Consider the following 25,306-nt stretch of genomic DNA (forward strand, 5'->3'; position numbering starts at 1 on the left):
ACAGTGTGTGAATAAGTCTTATGGTCCAAGTGTGCATAGCAATCTTGCTTTCCTAATTTCTAAGCATGTGTCAGTATGTCCGAAAGTGCTCAGTAAGCACTATGATGACTCTCAAGCTACATTTATTGTTCTTCTGTATCTTGGTGGAATAAGTGACTGTGTGAGTTTTAATGTGGCGATTGTGTGTTTGCGGCTGGTGATTCTGAACGTTCTAGCTTGACAGCAGTCTCCATGCTGATGGGTGAGGTAGAGGAGGGAAGGACACTTGAGCCCTTGTTCTCCAGTGAGGAAGAGGATGAAGGCAAAGACACTACAATGTATTTCTGGAGAGGGCGTGAGCTGCCCACAGCACCTGTGTTTCCAGACTCAAGTTTGACGAGTGGCTGTAAAGACGTGGGGGTGCTGGGGACTGTACTTGTGACAGGAGATCCAGATTGGGAGGAGCTGAGAGTGATTACCTGGAGGAAGAGTTTAAGTCTACAATTACAACAGATATATAAGTTTTTTTCTTGCATTACAATATTGCAAAATGTTCTGAAAATGTGCTAATCACCATGAGAAATAAACTGGTCAAAAATACATAGTACAATTTTTTTGATTAATTAATTACATTGAAATTGCAGCTCCAAAAAATTGTTTAACAAAGAGCGAAATGTTTTGAATGGTCAGGTTTATCTTTATTTATCTGAACTGAAGAAGTAAACAGGCTTTTATTTGAAGCAGGCTTTTGTTAGGGACAGGCCTGTATTTCTAATTCAATCTGTTTGAAAAATAATTGTTTTTAAATAAATGGTTTTAAATTAAAAGCGATAGCATTCCAGTGAACACTGATTTTGTTAAGAAACATTTGCAAAAATATCACCATTTACAACAACAGCCAGAAGGGCGACAAAGCAATTTGGGTCAGAATTACGGTAGCCTAATCGGTAACCACCATTGTGTCTGTTTGAAAAATGTTTGTTCCACGCTTACTTTCTAAGTTTGCACGTGAGAGGAAAAAAACTTTCTTCCACTTAAGAAGTTGTACACTTTTAAGCACTTTTTATTTTAATATTTATTTAATATTAATTTTTATTTTCATATTTTTTATATTTAAAAACTTTTCTAAACCAACTAATGATGCATTTGTGCTTTCTATATAGCTTGCACGTAAGGGAAAAAAGGCTTCCTTCCACTTTAAAAAAAAGTTGCCTACTTTTAAGCCCTTTCTATTTTAATACATAAATATTATTTTTTTATAATTTCGTTCTTTTTCTAACCCAACTAATGAGTCTGCACTTTCTATAGGCATATAACCTAGGTTGCACGTGAGGGGGAAAAAAAAGCTTCCACCACTTAAGAGTTGTGCCCTTTTAAGCACTTTTTCTAATTTGAATATCTCTCTTCACATAATTTGTTTTATACTTACTGGTAACTATCATTTCGTTATTTTTCTAACCCAACTAATTATCCGTGCTTTTCAATAGGTTGTGCAAACTTTTCTCACTCTGCTACGGAGCTATTCAATTTTGATTTTGCATATTGTTTTTTAAATATTCGTTCGTGTAGTTCATTTGACCACTTTCAAATATTTCAATAACAATTTATTTTGAAGCCTATGCTGTTTTCTTGCACAGAATTAAGTATTTTAAGTTAAATGCAGAGTAAGACATGTAAAAAGACAAGAAGCTAACATTTTCAAGATCAATACGTGTAGCCTGCCTAACACGGTATTTCACAGACTAACACACATCACATCACTCACAGACTACAGTATTTAACATATGTGCAGCAGTTATATTCTCAATTTAATTTACAGACCAATCTCTGCAAAGTTTATAGGTTAAGCAGCACTGTATATAAGCACTCAATATTTTGCATGGGTTATTTATTTGTAAAAGAAAACATACATAAAAATTCTGCACACCAAACATAAAGTGTTTTTCATTTCCAGCCTTCATTAACAATAATATATCACTTATAATTTATTAAATATTAAATGAATAGTAGCTATTAAGATGAATGTGGTTTGGAATTAGTAAAATATGCCTGAAAAAAAAAAAAATATGATCAGAAAATCATTGTGCCATTCTGCACGCAGTGTATCGTTATCTTCTTGTCCTGACCCAGAGCCAAATTTGGCCAAATACCATGACACAAATTGCTTTAAAATTCTTACCTGCTGAGTGGATGCAGCCCCTGCACTGGTTGCCATGACAATATACTTGGTTGCTGGGGGTGACGGCTGAGTGGGCGTTCCAGGGCGAGTGGACATGAGGGTGAGCGAACTGGGTACTTTGATGATGCTGGGGGTGCGTGAACTAACTGAAGTTGACAATCCACTCTGAGACATTGACAGAGTTGGCCGTGGCTGCAAAGGGACAAAGTGAGCATTCAAGTTTGATTTGAATGATTTTAACAAGGTATTTTAGGAGAGAACTACTGGTTATGATTTAGACCAGCTTGACAAAAGTTTTGTTTCAGATTTACTCACCTGTGTGATAGTGAGTGTAGTTCTGTTGACTGTTTGGGCTTGAAAGGAAGCCTGTGCACGGGCCTTGATCACATGTGAACAAAGCATGGTGCCCAGATAACCATAGTCTGCCTTGTATTGATCAACCAAATCTGGTAGAGGCCTAGTTTTAGCAACCACACTTGCACAATGTTTCTAAAAAGAACAAGAGAGAGAAGTACTTTATCAGATAAGAACAAAATGAAGGAAATCCAGTTTAATTAATATTAGTAGTATTAAAAATTCTCTAATACTAATACTATTCTTTACATCTAGAGCAATTTTATTTAGCATTTTCATGCCATAGCAAGCGGCTTTTGATGCAAAAGTAAGAAATTCCCTTCATAGCCATCAATGCATACATTATAGTTGTAATATAATATAAAAAATAGGCTTTTAAATGGGTGCCCAGGGGTTGGTTATTTTGGGCTTGGTTTGTTTTAGGTCATTTGCTTTTTTTAGGTGCTTATTTTAGGTTTGCATTTTCAAACCAAGTGCTTCCTTCTCTAACAAAACATGGCTACTATGATAACCACTTGCTTGTTCACCAAAAAATAGGTGTAATTTTAAAGGTTAGATGCTTGGCTTTACAGTGAATATAGCAAATTTACTATAAACAGTATACAGATGAGGCTTTTGCACAACACTTTAGTTTGTAACTTTCCGAAACATAAGTAAAGCAAAGTAAATCATATTTAAAACTTTGAGCAGGAGACCACAACATTACACTAGGGATGTCACGGTACCAAAATTCCAGTAGTCGGTACAGATACTATTACATTTTTATGGTTCTCGGTACCAATTTCAGTACCAAAGCTAAATGTTTTTTTAAAGGGGTGGTTCCGTGTTTTTTTTCTAGGCTTGGTTGTGTTTATGGGGCGCAGTATAACATATCGCAGTATAACATGTCTTTTTTTTAATGATATATTTTTCATTTATTTTACCTTTATACCATGGTCTGTTTTAATACTCGATTCTGACTGGCTGGAAGGTGTGCAGTAAAACCGTTTAATGCACAGGTAGTTCCAGGCAGTTTGATTACAGTTAGAAATTAATACGCCACTATAAACACTGTTAACCATAGTAACACAGTTACGCTTGCAAACAGAGTGACAGTGGCAGCTGGCAGTATCAACCACAGATATGTATACATATCTATGGCAACATTAAGTGACATGAGACATGACGTGACACACAGAAACACATATGTCACTATGCGCAGATATGTATATGTATACATACACTATGCGCGTATTGGCACATCCGTGGCACATGCGGTCTGGAGTGTAATTAACAATGCTTTTCAGGTTTTTATAGGTGTAACATTAGTTTTTAGGTAGAGAAATTGAATAAAGTAGGCTAATCAAATGTAAAATGCATATTTAACTGTTTAAATTAAAGACTAATCCTTACAAAAGCTATTCAATCAAGAGCAGTGGTTGATTTGATTCCTTATCTTTTCTTTGACATTAAACAGACAGCACGGCTACTGCCCCTTTAAGACCTAATGGAAGGCTCTGCGTCGTCTTTCTCGGCTGCATAAAAGTCCTCTTAAAGCATATTCAGACTATATGTCTGGTTGGATACTCATCAAGATGGACATGTTGACATACTTCTTGTGTGAGTTGGTCCGTTTAACCACAAGACTTGAAAGAGAACTCAATATTTGCGCGCTGTGAGGCGAGTGCGCGCTTTCGGATGATGTACAGAGACAGATCAGCGCGCGCGCTCTCATTCGCGTCTTCTCTACACATGACAGTGAAAATGACTGCTCATATTCAATGACAATACGGCAGCACTCGCATGAATTGAACAAAGTTTACACAGATAGACCGTTTTGCCCACGGTTTTCTTTTATTAGCGCTGTTGTAATGTACCACTGAGGAGCCAGCACGTGTATCCATCTACAGAAACATAGCCGCCTACATAAAGCATTATTTTCAAGTTACAACCTATATTATTGCGTCATCAGATGTGAGATGAACCGCGGTGCAAGTGCTCACTTTGTCTCTCACCCCAGAATATACATATATATCCGAGTCCTGATCGGGACGTAACGTCCGATTCCGATCGAGTCTGAAATCACGTGATCGGGCCCGATTTCCGATCACGTGATCGGATCGGGACATCCCTAGTTCATATTGTCTGCAATGAAATACAAGTCAAAGTAATTTTAGAAATCACTTCTTTTTTATTTTATTTGCACATTCCATACTGTCCCAACTTTTTCTGATTTGGGGTTGTATTTATGCTCAAGCAGCAACATTACACACTAACTAAAGTTAAAAAAACTGAAATCGCATGCAACCACCCCTTTAATTTTTTCATTTAACTATTTAAAAAAAAATCAATGAGTGTATTATTTAAGGCTACATGCTGTTTAAAAGTAAATGTTTATAAAAAAGATCAAGTGAAAAATAAGCTAGGCATAATTATTTGTATTATCAGTAGTAGCCTATTATTATTACATGGAGACATAACTAAATCTATTGTACAACAGAAGCCTAATATATTTCTGTCAATTTCTTTAAATTAAACAGAGCTTTTATTTTGACGGGTTGCTGTGAAGACCTTTGAGTGTCTGTGTTCATGATTTGACAATATCATGTCAAATTATCAAATTAAGTTTTTAAGTTTTTGAAATTTGAGTTTGAAGTGTCTCATGAGGGTTTATGCATTCATATCCTCATCATAAAGTGAACATGGCAGAAGCTAAAAAGACAGCGAGTGTCATGCGTGTGTGGTCATATATCTATGTGTGTGCGCGTGCGCGAGCATTCTTTAGAAATGTTGGCTCATATTGATAGGATAGCATCTTGCAGTTGATGGAGATTTGTGAGATGCACATCCAGGGCACGAAGCTCCCGTTCCACCACATCCCAAAGATGCTCTATTGGGTTGAGATCTGGTGACTGTGGTGGCCATTTTAGTACAGTGAACTCATTGTCATGTTTAAGAAACCAATTTGAAATGATTCAAGCTTTGTGACATGGTGCATTATCCTGCTGGAAGTAGCCATCAGAGGATGGGTACATGGTGGTCATAAAGGGATGGACATGGTCAGAAACAATGCTCAGGTAGGCCGTGGCATTTAAACAATGCCCAATTGGCACCAAGGGGCGTAAAGTGTGCCAAGAAAACATAACATCCCTCACACCATTACACCACCACCACCAGGCTGCACAGTTGTAACAAGGCATGACGGATCTATGTTCTCATTCTGTTTACGCCAAAATCTGACTCTACCATCTGAATGTCTTAACAGAAATCGAGACTCATCAGACCAGGCAACATTTTTCCAGTCTTCAACGGTCCAATTTTAGTGAGCTTGTCCAAATTGTAGCCTCTTTTTCCTATTTGTAGTGGAGATGAGTGGTACCTGGTGGGGTCTTCTGCTATTGTAGCCCATTCACCTCAAGGTTGTGTGGGTTGTGGCTTTAGAAATGCTTTGCTGCATACCTCGGTTTTAACGAGTGGTTATTTCAGTCAAAGTTGCTCTTATAGCAGCTTGAATTAATTGGTCCATTCTTCTCTGACCTCTAGCATCAACAAGGCATTTTCGCCCACATGACTGCCGCATACTGGATGTTTTTCCCTTTTCACACCATTCTTTGTAAACCCTAGAAATGGTTGTGTGTGAAAATCCCAGTAACTGAGCAGATTGTGAAATACTCAAACCAGCCTATCTGGCACCAACCACCATGCCACTCTCAAAATTGCTTAAATCACCTTTCTTACCCATTCTGACATTCAGTTTGGAGTTCAGGAGATTGTCTTGACCAGGACCACACCCCTAAATGCATTGAAGCAACTGCCATGTGATTGGTTGTAGATAATTGCATTAATGAGATATTGAACAGGTGTTCCTATAATCCTTTAGGTGAGTGTATATTCGGCTACAGTCTAGAACCCTGTGCGTAGATCAACACGGAAGCAACTGAACAACTGCGGGTACCAAATATACTCGAGAGTCTGTACTACAGAAATCCTGGTATCATCACATTTAGAAATTTTCAGTACCGGCTTGGTATGGAAGTACCAGTACTTCTGACATTCCTACATTACACCATGCATAGATCTTGAGATAATCCATGACATGTTGCTAGGCTAAAGTTATAGGACTTCAGGGACCTGGAGTCCGTTTTTCGTACCTCGCTTAATACATCTGAGATGATTTGACAGATCCCAGATCTTCTAATCGTGATAACTGATCTCTGGCTAATTTGGTTCTTCAAACGAATTTGCAGATTGGATTAAATTATCTGGATTAATTTATCTAAGATCACTGCGTGTTCCTGCGTTCACTGAAGAGGGCAGAAGCATCGATACTCGAAAAAACGATCAGCAATGCAGCGATTGCTTGGCGCCAAGACAACGTAATGACATCATATAATTAAAAAAGCCACCTGCAAAAAACTTGCCAAAAAAAAAAAAAGATTTTCTGGACATTTATAAGGAAACCACCATATAAGTTAGATAAATTAAATTTGTGTTGATTAACATTATTTATATTCACGATTTTATAGTATTTGTACACCCTTTACATTTTTATTTCAATGTTGTAATTACATTTTTAATTCAATTTAAAGCAGATTTGTTACGTGAGTGTTAAAGTTTTTTAACAGTCAAGATCATATTATCTGCATCTCTTGCGCTGCATCCAGCCACTCCCATAGTATCTGTCATCACCTAAAGCTGCTGTCCGTAACTTTTTTTTGCGTTCAAGATTTACAAAAATTATATAATGAGAATGTACAAACATGAATCCATTTTCCAAACCATTTTTTTGTCTTACCCTGAATCATTATGGTACACTTATAATAAGTATTTATATTGGGACTATTTCAGGCCAAACTGGTAGGTACCGCTGCGGAGGAGCACAGTCCCTGTGTGATCCTCCATAGACATAAACAGAGAGAAGTAACTCCGGCTGCAATGTTCTTCCGCAAGATGCATGCAGTTCCGTTTATTAACCACTAGAGTGCAAAAAGTTACGGACTGCAGCTTTAAATTAATGCAAGACCACTATCTATACATAGATCAGTGTGCTCGACGCATATTAACTGTAACGTGTAAACCTCCAAAACTATAAAGTAATTATTCCATCACAAATAAATCTTTCAATCAAGTGACTGTGTCTATATAAGACTATATGCACCTTTAATATTATAATATTATTTTCAAATAAACTATTATATTATTATAATTTAAAATTATTATTGCCCCTGGTTCAGTAAGGAACTCTTGTAATAAAGTAGCAGTGGCTGGGACACCGAAGTCACCTCTAGAGGCAATCTAATCCTGTTTACATGAAATAAGCCTGCTCCCGAGCAGGTTTAAGCCAACGGACTTGTTGCTATGACATCCAAGTCCAAGATGAGCGTCGAAGAACCAAACAATCCGAGATCATGCCAAATCGTCAACAATCAAATCCAGCTAACTGAGTTAGCGACATACGAAGAACGGGCCCCTGATGGCATTGCAATGGTCATGCAGTGTTTGAAAATGTAATTTGAAAAATATGTAAAGGCCAATTAATGTACACTTGTTCTAGGTAGGATATAGTGGTAGGGGTGATACTGTGTAGAGACCAAACTGCCACACTTGGATTGGATTAATCACTAATACCCCTTTCACACTGCACGTCGGACCCGCAATATTCCCGGAACATCCCGGGATTGATTACCAAATTCGACCCGGGTCGGGGACCTAGTAATATTGCGGGATTCGACCGGGGACGAGCGCTGTGTGAACAAAAGCCGAAACGAATGCCGCAACGTGTACGTAGTTATCGTGCGACTCCTAGAGCTTGTTTTTTCAATAATACAACCCTGCAGTGCCAGAAGAGCTGGTCGGTGTTTTAAACGCAGAGAGTGTTCCTATACAAAATAAACTAAAATTAAACAAGCAGAAATGTGTGCAAACTGGACACAAGTCGAGACCACGGAGCTCCTTACTATTCGCGCTGAAGCTGAGATCGCTCGTCATTATACGTCACATCCGGATGTCACGTGTCAACTCGACCCGGGACCGTTAAGCGCTGTGTGTGAAAGCGCACATATTACGGTATTTCGCTGGCAGTGTGAATGGACCAAATCTAGCGGCCCGGGAACAAATGCCGGGTCGCATTATCCGTGTATTTGCCGGAATCGCAGTGTGAAAGGGGCTTAAGATTGACAGGTCTAACATTTACCATGCAACACTGAATAGGGGCAGACAGCACTAGAAAATCATCAGCCATCCACCAAGATTTTATCTTATTCAATGTTTTGGTGTGCGGTTCTTATAAAACTTAGATCACTTATTTGCTGAGGTTTTTGGACTTCAATAAAAAGGCAGCCTGATGCCATAACTTTTGATTACTTTGAGATACCGGTAAGCACATCTTTTACAATTGACAATATTGTGAATTGCAAAAATAATTTTTTAATTGTATGACCTTTCATACATACTTTCTAATAGTCATCCTTTTACGCATGAATAAAAACAAAAAATGTGGAATCATTTAAAATACCTACAGGGTAAGGGGTTAAAATGTATTTGCATAAATAACAATCATATACAAACTAGAACTACTGCTTTTCAAAATGACTGACAGCGTTGTTGTAAGGTACTTACAAGTAACAGACTCTGGACATGATCAGCTCCAATCTTATCAATGTTGGATACCACTGGCCCATCCATCACAGCTTTAATACGAGCACCCTCTACAGACATGCGAGGGATGATCAATGTCTTTATCACCTACATGAAAAGTAAAAGACTTGCGGTTAACTCTCAGTGAATGTTCAGCAGACTGAAATTATTTGTAGTTATTAATAATTTACATAAACTTATAATTAAGCACTGATGGCACTGATAGGAACAACATAATTCAGAATATATTCACAAAAAAGTGTTTCAAATGCCTTAATGCTTACAAGAATAACTTAGTAAGAAAATTCCTTATTCATTCTGAATCAATAGCTTTTATTGTTTTAGTATTGTTTAGTTGTTTTTTATCCATGTAACCTTAATAAATAAGGTTATGACACCAAAAACTACTAGCCTAACTCATATACATACAGATCATGACATAAACAGTTCATTTCAAGTTTTCATGTATATCTAAACTAGATTTCCAGGTACAGAAATAGTAATCAAATTGAAAATATCATTGCATAGTCTATTCACTGTATAAATATGGATGAACCCTTATTAAGGTTATTCAGTCAAGAACAGTCAGCGATTTTCTTTTTTTTGTTTGAATGGCAATATATGGTATATATCTCTACAACCAAAAAAATCTGTATTTATAAAAAAAAAAAAAAAAAAATTCACATCCTGCCCAATGTTGTCCTGCAAAAAATTATAATATGGAAGGCTATGAAAACAGCTAGACTATAGCAAATGTAACCATGCAGTCTCTGGTATATATTATGTGCAACAAAAGAAATCAAATTACATTCTAAAATTGCAACAATCTAAAAACAAAATAATAATTACTTTATTTCATAATTCACAAAAATAAAAAGTTGAATTGATTACCCCATTGTGATCATAAAAGAATACATACAGTTCTTTATATTTTAGCAATTTGTTTACTTTAGTCAGAATTATTGCACTCCTATTCTATTGCGCTCCATCTGTTTGGCGTACATGTAGGTGGTGGCGCTCATTCACGGAAATCTGTTAATTTTAGCAGAGATTCACTTACAGCAAATGGAAATTTAGCATGAGTTTCTAACATTTACAGATGAAGAATAAATCTGTGCAATGTAAGTTATGAACTGAGGAAAGCACTACAGCTCAAACACATTAAACAGTGCATATCTCATTTATCTAGCATAGTATCTAGCATATCTTAGCACATGTATTCATCCACTTTAAACAATATGCGTCATATCCTAAGTTATTTTAAAGCCCTTAATATAAAGTATTGCTCATGTTTAGGACAAATTGGATAATGCACTTTTCCCGCAGCAGCTCACTAAACAGTATTGTCTCATTCCATATAATTTATTAAAAATATATCGATATATCGTACAAACTCGATATAGTGCTAGTGTGAATATGTCTGTTCAAGCTCAGGAAAATTTAAAAGTAATTGTTCTGTGTGCCCGCTCTTTAGATGCATGTTGCTGCGCACGTGCGAGTACCAAACTGAGAGAAACGAGTACTTCCACATTGCAAATTATCAACTGCCATGAAGATGCAGCAGCAGCACTGGCCTGATCAGGCAAGTGACAGTTTCATCAACTGGCCCGAGTGTCCTTCACGGGGCAGTCCTTATTTTCGAGCCCTGAAGTATTTACATAATTGGGTATTTTATAGGGGTGTCAAAATTAATCGTTTCTTCGATGCATCGTGATGCAGATAAGGGTGATTTGGTACTGTTTCAGTAATAGACCATAAACTATTATAATGTAACTGACGTAACGTATAATGTTTTTTAATAATCGTCACGTCCTTGCTTTGCCGTGGTAGCATACAGGGAAAGGGAGGTGAGAGACGCGGGTGCAAATCATTAAAAATGCTCCAACATCTTTAAAAGCCAACATTTCGGCACATTACGGCTTTAATAAACAACCTGGTAAGCACGACCTGTAGAATGTGCGCGCTGTGTGTAAATCAAAGCTAGGATTTATCAAAACGATTTAATTTACACTTAGGCACATAAATGTGTCTCCTCAAAATGGATATAAATCTGATCTTCAATTCCTGCACTGTATGCAGATTTAATGGAGTTCAAGTCATGTCAAATTAACAGATATGAGCTGGATTTTATTGATCATCAGCTAATTTCTAGCCTGACAAGCCAGACCCACATCAAGATGTTTGGTCTGGAAACTCACCATTGACAGGGCTCAATCCGAGGGGCGGGATAAACGGTTGTCTTTCAAACTCCCTCTGCACGCGATAGGATAGCGCTACAACCAACCAGAGCAACGAAGGTGAAGCAGAGCTTGTTGATAGATTAAACATTTGCCGTATCCGGTCAGCAAAACTCCGAACACATCTTCCCTTCTTAAGAATGGCTTCAGTGCCGTTCTTTGTTCTTTTCTCAGAGAAAAGCTTAACTCCAAGTCTTCCAGAGTCGCGGTCAAAGCTGATTCGAAAGACCGCCGTTCGCTAGTTTCTGTGTTTACTAGAAGCACGCAAACGCAACTCTGCCGTCGTCATTATGGCCCCGCCCACCGACTCTATACACAATGTGATTGGCCCGGCAAGAGTTAGGCGATTACAGCTCAGAAGGGTATTGAGAGTTGCTAGAAGACACTCGAGATTAGATTTGCTGCCGCTAGGGTGCATCTAGATTTCTAGGCTAGCTAATTTCAAATTCAAAGACCGCAATATGAGTGAGCGCAGACACAGCACTGGTAAGATCATTTACTTTCAGTTTAATTTGCGATAGTTTGTGCGTTGGCTTGATAAAGATAAGTCTGATAAGTCTGTGGCGATGCGTGCAGCATTTGTGCTGTCATATCTGGCTATAACATGACATATCGAATTGAACCGAATCAATGACATGATAATCATAATCGAACCAAACCATGAGACCGGTGTAGGTTCACACCTAGTATTTTAGAATATTTGTGATGCTGTACTGACCAATTAGATTCTAAGACCAGAAGAAAAAGGACATGCATCAAGTATAAATGTGCTTCCAAAGCATTCAATATTTCAATAGTAAATGAAAGAAACTCACATCATGCCCAAGTTCAGCAAGTCCAGCAATGCAGCCATAACGAGTTGTCCACTGAGTCCTATCATCCAACAATGCCTGGCAATTAGAGAAAGTCATATGAAAAATGATGGACACTTTAAGCTTCTTAGGCTAATTTCTGTGTTTTATCATGTCAGGTGAATTTTTGTTTTGAATTGGATAAAACGAATAATAGTGAATTCACCAGCCAATATGAAAAGTGTGAGCATGGAGACACACAGTGTCTACTACCTTAGTAAAGGTCTTGGTGATACGTGACTGGATGTTGTTGGTGGTTGTGCTAAACGTCTTGCAGCTCTGAGCCATCAGCCGAGCAGCAAAGTCTCGCAAAGCCCAGTGATTGTCCACATCAGGCCTCAAACACAACTGCTTACTGACAATACACGTCACCACTGCTGGGATCAACTCATGGAGCTGAAAGACAGCAGAAAACAAACATTTCTATTAAAACAGTCACATTAAGAAAAAGAGCATTTGCCTTGAACTTTTATCGGGGGGGGGGGGGGGGGGGGGGGGGTGTCTTCCAAAAATAACATGTTTTACATGCAAAGAAGTCAGCTATTTATGAAGCAAGTTTGTGAAAAAAGTAGCTTAGTAGCTCGTAAGGAAAGTAAATTCAGTGTATGTTATTATTAGTATGTAGTGTGTGATTAGCTCACATATTTCTCTAAATATAGTGTGGGATTGTCCATTAAAGCCTTCACCATCCTCATCAGGTAAATCAGCAAAGCCAGGTTATTCTGAACCACATTTACACGCACCTGAAAGAAAGAGACAACACTTACTCCTGTGACACCAATATAGAGGAACAAATACAAGCCTGAATCTACAGGGGTGCTTAAAATGTGCTAAACACTCTAAAATTAAAGCAAGAGCACACTCAGTTAAAACTGCAATAAATTGTGCTCTAGAAAATGTCAAAGGTGTCTTGCAGTGTGTTTTTGCACATTGAGCAATGTAGCCAATCGCAGAAATGTGTGTTGATCTCTTGAATGCAATGCTAATCAGTAGCATTAAAGTTTTGTTTAGTGCTAAGTTCTGCGTGCTTATAAATCTCATAATTATAGACATGGTGTATATTAGATAATTATTGTGCATCTTCATTGGATGGAGCTAAAGGAATTATTTTGGCCTAATGTATAACGTATATAACAGCCTAACGTGTACGTGTATAACGGCCGCTTCACACCGCAAGCGTGAACGGCGTGTGAGCAGCACATATTTTTTTGGCGCCCATGTTAATCAATGAATGCATTCACAAGAAAAAGAAAACGAAGAATAAAAAATATCTGTTGAAGATTTACCAATTTAAACTTGTTTTAATTATTCAGTTTGGGTGAGAGTATTATAAAAAGTAAAGTAAGCTAGCCAGAAAATATAAAAAAAACTTTAGTTTAGTTTAGTATGTAATACTCAGACAGGTATAGGCTCTCGGCCTGCAGCTGCAGTCACTGTGTAAAGTGAAGGAACACTTTTGATGGACAAAATAAATATAATATCACAAAAAAGCGCTCAAAATGCACACAAGAAGCATGTGTGGTGCGTTTTAACAATAACTGGATGTCGTTAAAGAAAACGAAGAATAAAAAATATCTTTAGAAGATTTACCCATTTAAACTTGTTTTAATTATTCAGTTTAGGTTAAAGTATTATAAAAACTCAAGTAAGCTAGCCAGATAATATAATAAAAATGATTTTTGTTTAGTATGTAATAGTCAGACAGGTATAGGCTCTAGAATTGTGGGAGCCGCTGCTGTGACGCTGCACCAACGCTTCCAGTGTGAATACTCTCATGACGGTGTATTTATGCTGACGTGCAGCTCATGCACTTGTTTAGCTCTTGAAATTCCAAAAATCTGGAAATCTGCCTTTGTTAAAAGATAGATATCCAACAAACATAGATCATAGAAGAAGAAAAAACAGCACAACTACAGCTGCAATTAAGGTCTTAAATGACATTATTGAGGCACTTGACAAAGAATATCATTGTGCATCAGTTTGTCAGAGGTCTGATCTGGGGCCTCTACCTTTTATTTTCTATAATAATCAACTTGATTTTAAAATTAAGAAATGCTAGGTTCTATTATTCTGCTGATGACAGTGATTTATTGTATTGCACTGAAATTACATCAAGTTGTGTCTTTATTACAGTCTGCTTTCGGAGGGTTTGATGGCTTTGATGCTTATATTTGACTTTGAATGCTAATAAAAAAATAAAAAAATAAAAAATAATAATAAAAAAAACAAGCAGCAAATCCATGAGTTTGACTAATGATGACTAAAAGAGTTTCTTGTGCTTTGGCAACTATAAGTTAGCTAGGCCCCCATAGCTTCTTTATGTGCTTCGAAAGGGATTGGTGAGCGGTTTGCTATTGCAATTCACAACCTGAACCTTTAACTTGCAGAAAGTTTTTATTTAGTTCAAAACAGAAAAAACAGAACGTTTTTTTATTTAGTTTTATTTAGAAATTTTCAGGAGGCTGTACTCATTTTTGCTACAGCATTTTATCACCTTGATAAGAAAATCTTATTTTCCAGATTAATATTGACACACTTCTTTGGTGATTACTTAAGCAGACTTGCTGGAACATTATACAACCCCAAATCAGAAAAAGTTGGGACAGTTTGGAAAACGCAAATAAAAAAAGAAAGTGGTGATTTCTAAATTTACTTTGACTTGTATTTCATTGCAGACAATATGAACACAAAATATTTCAGGTTTTGTCTGGTCAACTTCATGTCATTTGTAAATATGCGTCCTTTCCTGTCATTCAGACCTGCAACACATTTCAAAAAAAGTTGGGACAGGAGCAATTTAGGGCTAGTAATGAGGTAAAAGGGTTAAATAATGATGTGATTTGAAACAGGTGATGTCAACAGGTGATTGAAATTAGGATTTGGTACAAAAGCAGCATCCAAGAAAGATCTAATCCTTTAGGAGCAAAGATGGGCCGAGGATCGCCAGTTTGCCAACAAATACGTGAGAAAATTATTGAAATGTTTAAAAACAATGTTCCTCAAAGAAAGATAAGAAGAGATTTGGATATTTCACATTCAACAGTGCATAACATAATTACAAGATTCAAGGAATCTGGAGGAATTTTAGTGCGTAAAGGACAAGGCCGCAAGCCTAAGCTAAACAACCGTGATCTCCGATCCCTCAGGCGGCACTGCATCAAGAATCGTCATTCATCTATAAGTGATATCACCACATGGGCTCAGCACTACTTTGGCAAACCTTTGTCAAGTACCACAATACGTAGTTACATCCACAAATGCCAGTTAAAACTGTACTGTGCCAAAAGGAAGCCTTATGTTAACAGTGTCCAGAAGCGCCGTCGACTTCTCTGGGCTTGGAGGCATCTGGGATGGACCATCACACAGTGGAAATATGTACTGTGGTCAGATGAATCAGTATTTCAGGTATTTTTTGGGAGGAATGGACGCCGTGTGCTCCGGACCAAAGAAGAAAAGGATCATCCAGAATGTTACCAGCAACAAGTCCAAAAGACAGGGTCTGTCATGGTATGGGGTTGTGTCAGTGCCCTTGGCAAAGGTAAATTGCACTTCTGTGAAGGCACCATTAATGCTGAAAAGTACATAGAGATTTTGGAGCATAATATGCTGCCTTCAAGAAGATATCTTTTCCAGGGACGTCCATGCATATTTTAACAAGACAATGCAAAACCACATTCTGCACACATTACAAAGTCCTGGCTGCGGAGGAAGAGGGTACGGGTACTTGACCGACCTGTCTCCAATAGAGAATGTGTGGCATATTTTGAAGCGCAAAATGCGACAACGAAGACCCCGTACTGTTGCCCACCTTAAGACTTGTTTGCAGGAAGAATGGGACAAAATTACACCTGAAACACTTCATCACTTGGTGTCTTCAGTCCCTAAACGTCTTTTAAGTGTTGTGAAAGGAATGGCAACATTACAAAGTGCTAAATGCTTTACTGTCCCAACTTTTTTTGAAATGTGTTGCAGGTCTGAATGACAGGAAAGGAGGCATATTTACAAATTACATGAAGTTGACCAGACAAAACATGAAATATTTTGTGTTCATATTGTCTACAATGAAATACAAGTCAAAGTAATTTTAGAAATCACTTTCTTTTTTATTTTATTTGCACATTCCATACTGTCCCAACTTTTTCTGATTCGGGGTTGTATATTTAAAGAATCCTAATATATTTTCTATGTAAAGAGTAACTGTTATATTTGTTTACTTTAAGAGGGGTACTCATTTATGCTGAGCAAAATATATATATGTTTTGATTTTCATGCTGCTAAGAGGACCAGCAGTCACATACACACTGCAAAGTTTCAGGAGTGACATCCATATTTGAATGTGAGACAACCCTCATTAATTTCAAAAGCACCCTCAGGGATTTAATTCTGAAACTGGGCCTGAACAAACACTTATAAATCAAAAGTAGTTTTTTATGTCTGTATGTTTATGAGATAACTAAAGGTCTAGCATACAACATATTTTGCTGATTGCAGCTATTTTAAACTAGATCAGTGTTTCACAACCTTTTTTCAGTCATGGCACCCTTTGAAAATTTTTAAAATTTTGTGGCACCCCCTCGCATACGTTACGCTGGGGGTTAACGGTACAGCTTGCTCACGGTTCGGATTGTATCACGGTTGTAGGTTTCTGTACGTTTCGTTATTTGCTATATTCAGGGGAAATGACTACTGTCAAATAAAAATAAAAATTGAACAAAGTAATCAAATGTAAAAAACTGCATGTTTAATTATTTAAATTAAAGTTTAATCCTTATTAAACTTTCAAAAGCTATTCAATCACGAGCAGTGACTGATGTCTTCTAGATGAGTGCACCTTCTCATAGCGCGCGCAAGTTCTCATTCGTGTCTTCTGACTGTGATGACGCAGAAAATACGAGCCACCCCTCGCTGCAGCCTGTAGCACGATGACGTAGATGGATCAGATCCAGTATGTACTGGATGGTGGTTCGTTATGGTGATGTCATAGCCTACCGATCTCAGGGTTAATTTATAATGCGTATGCGCTAGTCTTAATGTATGATCATTATTGTATATAGATGATGTTCTAAACTGTGTAGTTGTAGTACTGATAAATAGTATTAAGTAATTATTGATGAATAAATCATCTTTTCATAAATGTAATGATTAAATTATCATAGTTTCGCTGTACATACATGCAAAACAGTTAAAATTTTAATATATTCTGATCATACTTGCTGTTGAGTGGAAGGAAAAATGAGTGAAGTAATTGTCTCTGTAATTTTAATCCTCAAGGTACAATGCAACACGATCTGTAAAGAACTTTAAAATACCAGTAGCCTACACATTCAAGGGAAAATGCAAAACGTGTGTCCTGATGGCGTGAGCATATTATTAATCATTATTTTTGCGTGAGCGGTTTGAGTATTTATCTATCCAGCAAAACTCTCCTGTTCATTCAATGATGTCCCCAAAACTCTACTGCGCATGCATATATGACGTCATCGAATTGTGAATGAAACCACCGCGCATGCACGTCCAGTACGTGTTGGATCTGATCCAGTAAGTCATCGTGCTACAGGCTGCAGCGAGGACTTCTTGGTAAATACGGCTGCAATCGCATGCATTGAACAAATTTTACAAAGAGAGACCGTTTTGCCCATGTTTTTCTTTTATTATTGCTGTTGTAATGTATCACTGAGGAGCCAGTACGTGTACAGAAACATACATAAAGCGTTATTTCCAAGTTACAACCCATATTACAGATGCATCAGATGTGAGATGAACCGCAGTGCAAGTGCCTGCCGAACCGTGGAGAATATGATTAGAATTTTTACCGAGAACTGTTTCACCTCTAATACAGACGTTGACGGCAGACATTAGATTCGTTATTCATTTTCAGACATTATAGATATTCATCATATATATTATTTCTTTTATTCACCTTTTATCATTTAAAAAATATATATTTGAAGGACTTTTACACGGCACCCATGCTCTCGTCAGGCAGCACCCCGGTTGGGATTTTTCCCAATGTTTGTGAACTAGATAATACAGCAGTTCTAGCAGATATAGGTGGTCCATGAATGTACTCACGCCCTCAGAGATGAAGGTACTAAACCTTGGCAGCATCTGGTACAACCCTGGGTCTGTTGCTATGCTCTGCAGTGCCTCCTGGTGGCAAAATTACAGCAACATAAATAGTACATGTGGGAAGTTAAAGGGTTACTTCAGTGATTTAGCATTAAGCTTTGTATTTAAACTTGGTCATTAATGTAGCAGAAATGTGAACTTTTTGAATTTGGTGTCTTCTAGACTAAGAAAAGACAAAACATTTATTTTTGTATCATGGGGATGAAAAACAACTCCCAGAAAAACAGTTGATTCGCTGCCCTACGAGGCAACTCCCAAAGCCACCTGCTGCCTTACTGGATCACTTTCCCAACGCGTTCCTTTTCATGAAATAAGTTCAGTTAGAGAACAGACACTACAATTAAAAAATGAACGTGTCTGTTCAATAACGTGTGTGAGCCGAACGAGAGTCACGGCACAAACGCAGTAGGAGTCAGATTACGATCACGAGAGCTGAGGTAAGCGAGGCCACATCATACATTCACATTCAGTCTAGCGCGTTTTCAGTTCATTACTTTGGAAGCTTAACTTTTAAAGGAATTAATTTGAAAAGTTGAAACACTCGCTTTGCTTCCCACCGCTCCGTTTACATAAATCCCCGCAGCTGCCAGAGCTGAGTGCTGTGAGTGCGATCTCACTACCCACACGCGGGCTGAAAACATGTGGAAATAGCTCCCTCTACTGTCTGTAGTCTTTAGCCTCTGGAGAAAAAAAAATCCTCAGATGACGCAAAATGATGATATTTACGTCATCTGAGGATTTTTTCCAGAAATAGCACGATCATTTGAATGCAAATACTACAAGGTTTCTGCTAATACAAAGCCATATGCTAAATCGCTGAAGTAACCCTTTAAAGAATAAAATGAATCATAGCCTACACACCTAGAGTAAAAAATTTACCAAGCATCAATGTCAAAATTAAATATTGGGGGACAAATTTACAATATGTTTTAATGTTTTTGGGAAACATTAACATTTTAGGCAAATAAAAAAAAATAAAAAAAAGTTTAATGGCTAATACATTTTCTCGATTTAACCACCATTTAGAAATGTTTATTTTAGACCCTGCACACACACATACCGCTCTTTTGGCTTCACAAGATCCCACACAGGCTTCAGTGATCTCTTTATAGTACAGTTGCTGCTCCACAGAGAGCTCGTGTGTGCTACGCGGCTTCATCCTCATCTTCTCCTTTCCTGAAACACCATGAGAGAATGGTGTAAGATTGGAAAATCAGTAAAATAAAATTAACATTTACAATTGCAATCAAAATAATTCAACCCCACAGAGACTGTAACCATGCATAAAATGTAAGCTTTTCTAAAAATCAGTTAAAAATAAATTATTTAACATTGCTGTTTTTAAATCACTAGCTAGTATGGTAGGGTACAAAATTGGGTTAATTAACAATTAACAATTAATTACAACACCACTTTATTAGGTTTAGTTGTAACATATTCATACATTTAGCTCATGCATGGGTTTACAAGAAACTAAAAGTTCCTAGTGACACAGCTGGCAGCATTGTTTGTAAGTTTAAAATGTATGGTACCATAGCAAATCTTAATTGAATAATTAATTAAGGGGAATAAGAAGTTTAATCAGAGCAGTTGAGAAAGAAAAAAACAGATTTATGCAAATACTGCTAGATTCCCTGATAAAAGGAAGAAAAACATTTCAGGGCAGACTGTACTACATTTACTATAGTGCAGGTAGACTACATTTAAAAATAAAGGTTATTTATTGCCATTGATGGAAAAACCTTAAACATCCATGGAACCTTTCTATTGCACAAATCGATCTTTATAGTGGAAAAGGTTATTTTGATTATTTAAAAAAAAAAAAGGTCCTTTTAATAACTGTTCACTGAAAGGTTCTTTGGGGAATCAAAATATGGTATCACTATGGCATCACTGTGAAAACCACCTTTTGGGACCTTTATTTTTTAAGAGTGTAAGAACACTAAACAAGCATTGACTTTATGCTCACACACCTCAACAAAACGGCACTCTCTTAAACATGAGAACATTAAAGGCTGACTTGAGTATGCTAAAAGGAATTAGGAAAGGCCTGTGGAGTTTTCTAAGAATGTTTTGTGGAGTGATGAGATTAAATTCAAACTTTCTATACCCATGAACCAGCAGTATGTCCGGCACAAAAGAAGGCATGGCTTGTAAACCAGAAAAACACCATGCTTTAGGGTCAAACTTGGAGGTGGGTCAGTCTTGTTATGAGGGTCCTTTTCTGTTGCATGAAGTGAAATTTTTCACCATGTGTTCAGCGTAATGGATTCTTTGGAAATATCAGGATATTTTGTCAAAGTTTGTGATGACTTCAGTTTGTATTACCGGATCACTGGACTTTCCATCAGGACAATGTTCCAAGTATGCATTAAAATCTACCCAAGTCTCCAGATTTAAAATCTTTGATGAGATTTTAAGAAAGCGTTGACAGTGCAGAAAGCAAAGAATATCAGTGAGCTGGAACCTTTTGTACACATTCCTGCCAGATGTTTGTAAGTGCTGTATAGTCTATTTGTTATGAAGAGTAAAGGATTAGCTACAAAATTAAATATTAGTTATTAATACTAATTAGACAAAAAATTGTATTAATAACTTTCTATGATGGTTTACTGATGCTTCACTTGTAGTGTTTTTATACAATTTACCAGATTATCTTGCAGGTCAGGGGGGTTCAATAATTTTGTTTGCAACCTTTTAACTTAACACATTTCTGACCTTTGACTTCAGCAGAGGTTGCACCCTGACCTTTGGACTGGATAGAGCCTTCCTCTTCCTGTCCAGGTTTGACAGCTTTGAGCGGCTCTGTGGATTCTGTCTTCTGCTGCTCTTTAGGGGCTGAGTGAGATGGGGAAAAAGGTTAAGGATAAAGAAAACACCAAATTATTTAATGTATTTTAATGTAATAGGCTAGAAGTGGGACACTAGTATACTACGGCATACTTGCGCAGTATAAACTTTTTTTTTTTTTTTTTAAAGCTACACTGTGTGATATTTTCCCCTATCTAGCGGTGAAAATGTACATGACCATCCAGTTAATATTAGTTTCAGTTCCTCTCAATTCAAAATGATTTCGTTTTAACTCCTAGAGTGGCCGGTTTAGTCCAAGATTAACATGGCAATCCCCCTCTTCACATTCGACACGGTGCCATCGAGTGTTAAAACGCGAAATGCGAAGCTTGAATTTACGGGTATGTCCCTCTTTGGCTAATGTACTTTCAAGATGGAGGGCCAACATGGTAAAAAATGCTTTATTACGTGAAAGAAGTAAAAAATATACATTAATGAGCACATATATTTTTGAAAGAACTAAGTGTTTTTAGCTAAGAATAAACTAAAAAGTTACACAGTGTAGCTTTAAATACTGCACAAATAGTATGCAAGTTAATAATAGTTCAAAAGTAATAGTAACTAGTTAACAGTATGTAAGTATGCAAGTTATTATAATATTCAACGATATTATTGATCTGACTGCACTCACTGTGCTATGTTTAAATGCACACTTTTTGTTTCCTATTACCTTTTATGAAATATATTTTTACAGAACTAAATCAATGTATGGGAAACACTGGTCTCCTAATCAGGAGCAGATAGATGAGACGACAAGCACATGAACCATAACGCCGTGCTGCTTTATATTTATTGAACAGTAAAAATGCCCATTCCTGCACCCAAAATAAAGTATCTGTGGATGAGAGAATAAAGTGAGGACCGATAAGACGTTGTTATAATTAACTTCACAGACAATGAGTGGTAGGAGAATTTTAGAATAACCTGAGTAATTTGTGACATTTTATTTAACAACTGCATCTCGTTCCATGTGTCATATCTGTCATTCCTAAGCCACTGCACATGTGCAGTCAATTTCCAAGTGTTTGACCAAGTGTTGATGTTCTCTCGGTGCAGTCCTTTCCAGTTTCGATCCGATTCAAGTGTTTACATGTTCTCTCGATCGGAAAAATCAGAAAAGGAATAAACCACCCCTTTCAATCTGATTGGAATTTCATTCAGATTGATCTTAATGGGATCAATTAAGGTGTTTGCATTAAGAATTTCCAGTCCGATTATGATGTCAATCCAATTACTAATGGATTATTTGGTTGCATGTAAAAATAGCAACTGACACTATTTGATGACAACTGAACTGAGTTGGAGGATAACATCACTGTTTTCTGCAGAGCTGCTTTATAGCCTAGTTGAACTAATGTAATAATTGATGATCTTTACAATGGAACCAAATATATTTTATTAATAAAACAAATGGAGGCGATTTTACAAGTCAACAGGAAGGTTCTATTTGCCAGAATATGTCCCAACATTGCAGGAAAAGTGTCTGTAGCAACATACTTGTAGTAAATTAATACAGGCGTCAGCATATTCTGAATCAATAACATAAAGTAATAACCAAGCTTCCAAAGGCATGAACTAAAAAAACATCAGACTGAACATACATGAATGTATGCCGCGCCAACGCTTACCTCAGCTCTTTGCTCTCGTGATGAATGCAATTCTGATTCCTGCTGTGTTGGTGCGCTCGGCTCACTCACATTATATTGAACAGACACGTTCAGTTTTTAATTGTAGTGTCTGTTCTCTAACTGAACTGAATTATTTTATTATTTATACAAATCAACATAGTGGTATGGGGCGGTGCCTTGGTGGGTAATTGATCCCGTAGCGGTGGCTTTAGGAGTGGCCTCGTTGGGCAGCAATACAACGGAGCATCGGAAACACTATATAATATGGTTTCTTATGTTTGTTGTGTTTCAAAAATATTTGAGTTTAGTTTGACACATCTTGCATATAGTGTGGATCTTGTCCAGGTCATTTTCCCTTTCAACTTCATAGAAGCTGAAGTGCTTCCTAACATTTTTTTAAAGGGATAGTTCACCCCAAAATGAAAATGTTATGTTTATCTGCTTACCCCCAGTGCATTCAACATGTCAACATGTAGAATTGTTACCCAATCACATGCATTATATGACTGGCACACAGCAAAAAAAAATCTTCATTTGTGTTCTACTGAAGTAACAAAGACACCTACATGTTGGATGCACTGGGGGTAAGCAGATAAACATCAAATTTTCATTTTTGGTTGAACTATCCCTTTAATGCAGAGTAGTGCCCGGCTTTTATGCCCGAGCTCGATGGGCCCTGACTTTTTTACGGCCCTAGGGCTGGGCTTCGGGACAATTTTCATGCCATACCCAAAATGCGGGCTGGGCTTCGCATTTAGATATGACATGCTACTACAACATGCATCGCTGCAAATGAGTAAAGCAAGCCAACGCAAATGGTTGTAAATTAAACTTAAAATGTAAAGCCTAAGATGCTCAAAAACACAATAATCTTCAATAAAAATGAATGAGACTAAATGATCTTACCAGTGCTTAGGTCGCTCGCTCATATTACGGTCTTTGAATTTAAATTGAGCTGCTGAATAAAATGCATCTCGAAATCTTTTGCTTTCATTGATGTGAACTCCGTTAAATGAGCATATACCGTGGGAATTGAAGATCAGATTTATATTCATTTTGCAGAGGTGTAAGGTATAAGACAACCTGCATGTTCATTTTTTTTTAAATTTGTTTAGATTGTTTAGCTTGTTTAGTTTGCGAGCACCGTTGCGAGCAGAATAAACCTCGCAAGCGTCAAAAATGCCTTTCACTGTGGTGGTAATAGTAGGCTAAATGAACTAACATTGTGATGCTTGAAGTGTTTTATATCTATAGATTTTATGATAGGCAAGACAAGTCAAGAGTTCATTTGAGAAGCTAAATTGATTAAAGGGGGGAGTGAAATGCTGTTTTATGCATACTGAGTTTTTTACACTGTTATAGACTTGGGATTCCCATCCTAAACATTGACAAAGTTTCAAAAAATAAGTTGGACGTTTGATGGAGTATTTCTGTGTCAAAAATACTCCTTCCGGTTTCTCACAAGTTTCGGAAAGTTTTTTTCGAGCATGGGTCCGCTTGGGCTCTTCCCCCAGATTGGTGTGTGTGCGTGCGTGCGTGCGTGCGAGCGACCAGAGCGAGAGAGCAAATGCACGCCCATAAATGCTGCACTCACTGCTGTCACAGGATTTCACCAAATCAACAATGTCACCAAAGAAGTGTTTTTGATGGAGCGGTCCCAACAATAAAGGTTCAAGGTCCTGCTTTGGAAGCAGGCAGTGAGTAAAACTGCTTCAAATGTCTATGTTGTTGGCTATCGTCACGTAAGTAAACAATAATAATAATAATAATAATATATTTTATTTGTAAAGCCCTTTTCATAGTTAAAAACAATCACAAAGTGCAAAGTGCAATCCCTTTCATATATACAACACAATCGTATATAGTTTATTCATCAGTGGAGCATGCGATGTACGGCATGTGTTTAAATACATGTTTAGTATGTGTCTATTTGTTTATTGCAAAACCACCCAAACATAAACCTAGGGAACGTTCACACAAAGCGTACTTCGTCATTCAAAGGCGTAACTCCATTGTTTTTCTATGTATACACTATTGTGACGTGCAAAACCGCTTTGCTTGCTACTGCTAAGGTTTAGTCGCATACAATAGTCCTTAAACCAAATCATGTCCTTATAAACCAAGAGTAAACACACGCACATGTTGACAAGCCAATAAATACAGTACATACCAGAGACGGACGTCCTGCTGTTGCTGCTTCTCCTATTCCATTTATTTCAGCCTCTGGATCCGACTCTGGATCATATATGTATAGTTGAATCTGATTGATAGCCATGGTTTATTAGGGTAACGTTTTCTTTTCTACGTTTGAGGACGTCTCAGCTTTCAGATGCTTTCATGCAATAGCTGCACGAACTCGTGATTCTTTAGCTCCGCCCACACGATACGCCTCCATCCGCTCGTTTTTTTCCGAAAAGACACGGTACAGCCTTTTCGGTGATATGAAGGATGCAATACTACTCTATAGGTACTCAAGATTGACAT

The 25,306-nt window shown here is 37.4% G+C and overlaps 1 protein-coding gene across 3 annotated transcripts in view; it reads right to left on the reverse strand.

The window, feature by feature from the left end:
- Positions 1 to 25,306, reverse strand: part of taf6 (TAF6 RNA polymerase II, TATA box binding protein (TBP)-associated factor) — a 116,352-nt gene continuing 91,046 nt past the window's right edge. For 2 of the 3 annotated variants that reach the window (XM_067437950.1, XM_067437951.1), the window contains exons 6-15: positions 21,063 to 21,182; positions 19,405 to 19,520; positions 18,288 to 18,365; positions 12,857 to 12,958; positions 12,429 to 12,611; positions 12,180 to 12,254; positions 9,110 to 9,235; positions 2,474 to 2,647; positions 2,159 to 2,350; positions 1 to 458 (exon numbers count right to left, since the gene is read on the reverse strand). In XM_067437950.1, coding sequence (XP_067294051.1) covers positions 168 to 458; positions 2,159 to 2,350; positions 2,474 to 2,647; positions 9,110 to 9,235; positions 12,180 to 12,254; positions 12,429 to 12,611; positions 12,857 to 12,958; positions 18,288 to 18,365; positions 19,405 to 19,520; positions 21,063 to 21,182 — 1,457 coding nt within the window. In that variant the 3' untranslated portion in view covers positions 1 to 167. The remainder of the gene's footprint in view (positions 459 to 2,158; positions 2,351 to 2,473; positions 2,648 to 9,109; positions 9,236 to 12,179; positions 12,255 to 12,428; positions 12,612 to 12,856; positions 12,959 to 18,287; positions 18,366 to 19,404; positions 19,521 to 21,062; positions 21,183 to 25,306) is intronic. The other variant, XM_067437952.1, reaches the window with a different exon arrangement.

The sequence above is a fragment of the Pseudorasbora parva genome, chromosome 3 (genome assembly GCF_024679245.1).
Source record: "Pseudorasbora parva isolate DD20220531a chromosome 3, ASM2467924v1, whole genome shotgun sequence".
Classification (NCBI taxonomy): Eukaryota; Metazoa; Chordata; class Actinopteri; order Cypriniformes; family Gobionidae; genus Pseudorasbora; species Pseudorasbora parva.